Source organism: Crocodylus porosus, unplaced genomic scaffold (assembly GCF_001723895.1).
Source record: "Crocodylus porosus isolate Cpor-Errol unplaced genomic scaffold, CroPor_comp1, whole genome shotgun sequence".
NCBI lineage: Eukaryota > Metazoa > Chordata > Crocodylia > Crocodylidae > Crocodylus > Crocodylus porosus.
The window spans coordinates 3,363,765-3,369,764 of NW_017728922.1; the positions used below are offsets into that span (position 1 = coordinate 3,363,765).

The 6,000-nt window shown below is 43.2% G+C and overlaps 1 protein-coding gene across 15 annotated transcripts in view; it reads left to right on the plus strand.

Moving 5' to 3' along the window:
• The window catches only part of ZMYND8 (zinc finger MYND-type containing 8), a 112,943-nt gene extending 110,301 nt beyond the window's left edge, over window positions 1–2,642 (plus strand). For all 15 annotated transcript variants that reach the window (XM_019539579.1, XM_019539578.1, XM_019539591.1 and 12 more), the window contains one exon: window positions 1,160–2,642. In XM_019539579.1, coding sequence (XP_019395124.1) covers window positions 1,160–1,261 — 102 coding nt within the window. In that variant the 3' untranslated portion in view covers window positions 1,262–2,642. The remainder of the gene's footprint in view (window positions 1–1,159) is intronic.
• The last annotated feature ends 3,358 nt before the right edge of the window (window positions 2,643–6,000 follow it).

A 6,000-nucleotide genomic window follows, 5' to 3' on the forward strand; every position in this document is an offset into this window, starting at 1 on the left:
CAATCACATTTTGGTGAATACTACCAAGATGGACAGTAATGTGGCTCAGTAAAACACCATAGGAAAACACTGATCTTCATGAAACTGTGTGTATTTGTTCTTCTGTTGTCTTTTGCGGTTTTTATACCTATGGCAGCAAAAAGGCCTGTGTGTGCATCCCTTTCAGATCCCACAAAATCCTTCACTTGTTGTTTCCTCCACTTTAACATCTTATGAACTGAAATGGTTGTAGCTATTTGATTATCAGTTTTGGACTTAAGTAGAATACTACCAGAAAATACTCTACAATGTATGATTAAAAGATTTATTAATTTCTTCATATGTCTTGAAGAAAGTTAAAGTCCAAGCCTAGGATTCATGAGATCTGCTTTCTAGGTCTGCTGAAATGTTGGTGTGACTGTGAGCAGATTGTGCCCCTTCCACCTGTACAATAAAATACCCACTAGTAGGGGTTGTTATAAAACTTAAATTTAGTAACACATGTAAAATACCTTGTACTCTTCAGTTGAAATGCATGATCAAAGTGAAAAATTTGGTTGGGGGGGGCTTTTTTGTTTGTTTTTCTTACTAAAAGGGCAGAAGTACTACTTGAGGTTTTATTGTTAATGGATCAGCTCAAAATAAGCTTGAAGTGCTATCTATATTTTCCCCCAAATGTGTATTTTTCTTGTGTTATAAAATGCACAGGGGGATTCCTTGTTGGAGAGAACAATATTTCTATAATTGTGAAACCTTGAGTGTACTTGTAAACTGGAGTGTTCTGCATTCCGGTTTGCTTAGTTACAAATATGTTTTCCAGATAACAAAGGATTCTCACCATCTCCTTATGTCTTAGTTTTGGGAAATGTATCATTTGGACTGGCTAACTACTGAAAACTTAATTATTCAAGAACAGGCAGACTACTTACAGCACCAGTAGGAGCTACCTGTCCTTTCTATATGCAATGTAATAACTTACTGTAGGGCAAATTAAGAGATGCTACACTGCCCCTTGTTGGGGCAGAAATGCAGTGAGAAAGGTGCTCAGTCTTGCATGAAAACTTAGAACCTGCTCTGGTTTTTTCCCCATAAAATTAATGGTTCTATTTCTGTGATAGAAAACCTTTAACATTTGTGACCTTTAACATAACAATGTGTTTTGCTTGGTTTTAATTCACAGACCATTCCTGTAGTGGTAAGTCCTTCTGCTGGGACAGTGGCAATGAGAACTGGAGTTCAGTATGTTCAGACCACAATGCCAGTCCAAGTACGAAGAGTCTAACTACTAACAAGAAGTCCAGGCGACTATTGGAATAAATAACTAATAAAAATCTGTCTAATAGAAATGTGAAAAATAAACACAGTTCTTTGGATTAACCTCAAAGGTTCAGACTTTAGCTTTGTATATGTGTACAAAGCATTAACTACACTACATTAATGTAAAGCATTAGCGCTGGCTTTAAAAAGCTGAGGACAGGTAAGATCCATGTTAAATCTATGCTTCTTTTGTGTAAATAATGTACAATTTGTGGATGTCATTAAAGTTAGAGTACCATCTCCTTTTTATATTTGTATTGACTTTAACTTATAAAGAGTGTTTGAAGCTGGTAAAGGAAGGGTTAAAACAGCCTTATCATGAGCTAACGTTGAAAACTGGTCTTGGGAAACTGCAGTTACACACAGAATCACTTATTGTTGAGTAATCAAGAGAATCTAAATTTTTTAATTTGCATCTGGGAATACAGAGTTTCTGCACTTTGAAACTCAAAATTTCTTTTTGTGCAACAAAATGGAGAAATGTACCTTTTAAAATTATTTTTATTAGGCAGATTATGAAGTTTCCAATCAGTGGATGTAAAAAACACATGAAAAGGGTATTTGTGTTTTTCTTGTTTTGTTTTTACAGTGACCAGACTGTTAAAAATGATATTGTTTACAGGAAAAAAGCTTAACTCTCATTCAGTCTAATAGCAAAAACCTTGAAAGAGTAACACCAATTGGTTGGTAACATGATTTCTAATCAGTGGTATCAGAGATGAGAAAAGTGGAATTTTTTCTATGCTTCATAGTTCAGGGTTTTTTTTAAATCCTCTTTAAAGGACTTTGAAATGGTTTTCAAATGGAAAAAGAACTTGATGTGGAAAAGACTGTATCAGGACAAATGAGCAAAGGACTTTTGATGCTGGGCTAGAGCATGTATTATTTATACGATGGAATTTATGTTTTTATGTAAGCATGAAACAGTACAGTATGAGAGAAAGTAACCCATGAAAATGCTGTCTGTTACTCTTATACTGTAGTACCATTTTGTATGTTGTGTAAAACCGAAAGCATTGAACAAAGCAAAGGTGATGTATGTATATGAGAAAATTAATTGTATGATATCATTCCAGTACATTTTGTTGTACATTTTAGTCATGTTGATTTCTCCCATTGTTTATAAAAGGATGCGATTTGTACAGTCTCCAGCTAGTACCCACATTAGAGGAAAAAAAAAGTATTAGAAGAAAAAAATTGAGAACAGAATATTCGTGAATTGCAGTTGTGTCAAAAATAGCCTAGCTGGCCTTATTTGTGAAGCATAATTGCTTTTAGCATATGGAAGTATTTTTTCACATTTTCTTTGTATAAAATTTGTATTAAACTTAAATATCTTTTTTGATTATTGTGTTTCTTTGTGACTGAGACCAGTGACACACACAATATAGTTTGGGTTTCTCCAGTTTTTCAGGAATCTTCACAATTTTTTATTAAACTATTTTAGAAAAATGGTTTGTGTTCCTGAATTTCCAGTTTCCTTTCATCCGGATGAAATGTCTATTTCGTGATAGCCTCCAGTTCCTGAGAATTTCTCTCATATAGAATCTACACAGAATGAATTTCATGGACTTGACACTAGTTCTGTCCAAACTGAAAAAAAACCAAAGCAGTGTTACCAGTTTGTCCGGTGAATAATAATAGGCCAGTATACATAAAACTGAGTTGAAGTGCAACCACTGCAATTTTTTTTTTAACAGGTGAAGTCCATGAAGACTATTGTAGATTTAGTGTTCATTGTGCATACCTGTTCATTTAGATCAGGGCTACTACATATTGCTATTTGTAGTTCTAACAAACCATGCCTGCATATTGAAGATGAGGAGTTGTGGTAGATTACAAGTTTTAAAGGACTCTTAAGATCACATTTGGGTAGCCTAATTTTACAGAATGTGCTTATTTATTAAAAACTAACTGAGAATTGGTAAAAGCATGAGGTTTGACAATACTGTTTTATCCATATACTTTGAATCTCTTGGTATTTGGATTTTCACATTTTACAGAGCTGTAATTTAGAGCACTTTCTATAACAATATAAAGTTGCAGCTCTCTTAAATATGACAGAAGTGTGCAGTGTTTTGGTTGGGGGGGGGGGGTCCTCTGAGCTTCCCTGGACTTTCCAGTTTTAGGAGGCAAGGGGTACTCTGAAACTTTCCTGGTCAGAAATTTGACCAGCGTACAGAAGTTATTTAAGCACTCTATGTTGCTAAAGTAAAATGCAGCACTTCAAATTTTAATACCTCATTTAACAAAGGTTAATATAAACCACTGTACCCACTTTTAAAGTGCTACTGTGCACTTCTGTTAAATCATGGCAATAAAGCACTTTAAATGGTGAAAAAGCAACTTCTGTACACACCCTTTGTGTCAAAGTCATAGCTCCTGGAGTCATTTATACATAAACACTTCCAACAGGAAAGAAAAGTTGGAAAATATAAACTGAAAATCGAGACAGCAACCAGAAAAAAACCAAAAATGTTTCTAGGTATCATTATTTCTCAGCCAGCCTCATGATATTTTATGTTCTGTCCCCAGATTTCTGAATGCTTAAGCTTAACCAGTATTGTAAGGTTGATTCCAGAAAAAAGATATTTCGTCAGGAAAAGCTCAGAGAAATGGAAGCAAGTTAGGAAGAAGGTAATAGGAAATCAGATTGCTTTCTAAAAGTTCTAGCTTCGTATTTGCCCTTATTGCCTTGTCCTCACTAGGAACAGGATGCGTGATCCTGCTTTGTGTTAGTTTTTCCTGTTAGAAAAGAGATGGAAGTCCCAGTGAACATAAGGCCAAGTGCCATTTTAATTGGAGTTACTAAGTTACCAAGTTATGGTGTTCTCAGAGCTGCCCTATAACAACTATGATTTTATCTTGTCTTGGCTATGGTGAAGCAGAAAGCAGGATAGCTATGGTCAGAACATACCATGTTGCTTAGTGAAAAATAGGTTTCAAATTGTTGGTTTTCACAGAGTTATTATGTTGGCGCTGCCTGGTAATACAGGGAAGTGCCACTAGCCTTTGTCACCAGGATACCCATCACTTTCCAGCTGACAGGAGCTGCTTGGCTCAGTGCCCTAGCCTGGTGTAGTAGAGTGGCCTCTTGAAAGCTCAGATCAAGCATCGTGGCTTCTTAACCTGGCAGGGGAAATACCACACATCGGTGTCCAAAAAGGCAGTTTTCCTGAACTGCTTCACAGGAGAACTGCTATTCTGGTGTGGTCAGTACCTGCAGAGGTGCAGTAAATGGGAGTCTCCTCCCGTGCTTGCCCCTAAGGCCCTATGGCTGAGGGCGAGCAAAACGCGGGGGCACCTGAACCCCAAGCCTCTGGGCTTGGGCCTGCAAATAGGATACCCGCCAAAGGTTTTGGAAACGTGAAGCCCCAGGCGCGGGTGGAGGATGTTTGCCGGGGCTAAGGCCTCTTACGGTTCTGGACGCTTGCATTTGGAATTAACTGTGGCTAGTTTGGCCTCGGATACAAATTACATTAATAGAAAAAGAGTGTAGCACAGGGCTGGGACGTGCTGCTGGCGCTGCAGTTTGTCGTTTCTACTGTTTAAACCAAGCCGAGTTTATTCCCCCCCCCCCCCAATCCCCTTTTAAAACCGATTTTTTTAAAAATCCCGCAGCAAAAGGAGCCGCGGCCCAATCTTGCTCCAGGGGCGGCGGCGCACCTGCCCCGCTTCCGCGCGGTCGTTTTGGGGCGATTGCGATCACCGCCGCCACGTCGCAGGTGCCCTCGCCCCGGAGGCGCTCGCAGCCGGGGCCGCCTGAGGCGGTGCAGAGAGCTGCGGCTCCGCACCGGCGCCGTCCCCGCGGCAGGCGGGTCCCTCGCGCCCGCGCCGAGACGCGCAGCCCCGGCTACGGGGAGCCGGATGGCGGAGCGGGCGCGCGTCCTTGCCGGGGAGCCGGGACGGGCGCGCCCCGCTGCTGCCCTCGTGCGGGCCTGCAGCAAAGCGCCGGCGGGCTCGGCCGGGCCCTGCCGCCCGCACGAAGTCTCGCCGGGGCCTGGAGGGCCGTCCTCTGCCCCGCGGACAGGGCTGGTGCCTGCGGAGCTCGGGCCTGGCAGGACCCGAAGCCCCTGCCCGCGCGCCCCACGGCCGAGGGGCAAGAAGAGACCGCGAGTCCCGGAGAAGTGGGGCTGGAGCGTCCGCCACGATGCAGCCCCCGGGCCTCTCCATCGGCCTCAACCCGCGCCTGGCCATACCCGCGGCCTCCCGCCTCGGGCTGGAGCCAGAGGAAGCACTGGCGAATAAGAGGAGCTGGGCTTGTCTGGCCGCAGCGCCCCTACTCCTGCGGCTGGTGCTGGAAGGCAGTCCCGCCCCACAGGTAAGGGGCTATGTTGAGCTGAAAAGGCCTCTGCAAGTCTGGCATTTTTAGCTGCGTTTTTATCATCCCCTGGCCCGGACTCGAGCTGGCATCTCACACGGGGGACCAGCGTGGCCAGTTAGTGAGGGAGTGACGTGTTCCCCTCTTCCTCCTTACAGAGTCCACCCACAACACTACTTTTCTGCTTGGTGGAGAATAGGGTGCCCCTATTTCCAGTTCTAGAGAAGAGGACTCAGCCCACAGCCCCCCCATCCCAGCTCGTGCCCCTCACGCCCAGCCATGGCCCTCTGCTCCCTCCGGGCCTGCTGAAGGGGGCCCCCAGCTGCCCCCATCCTGACTGGCAACTGACTCACGTAGGCAGCAGTGGAGCGAGTGACTGGAGG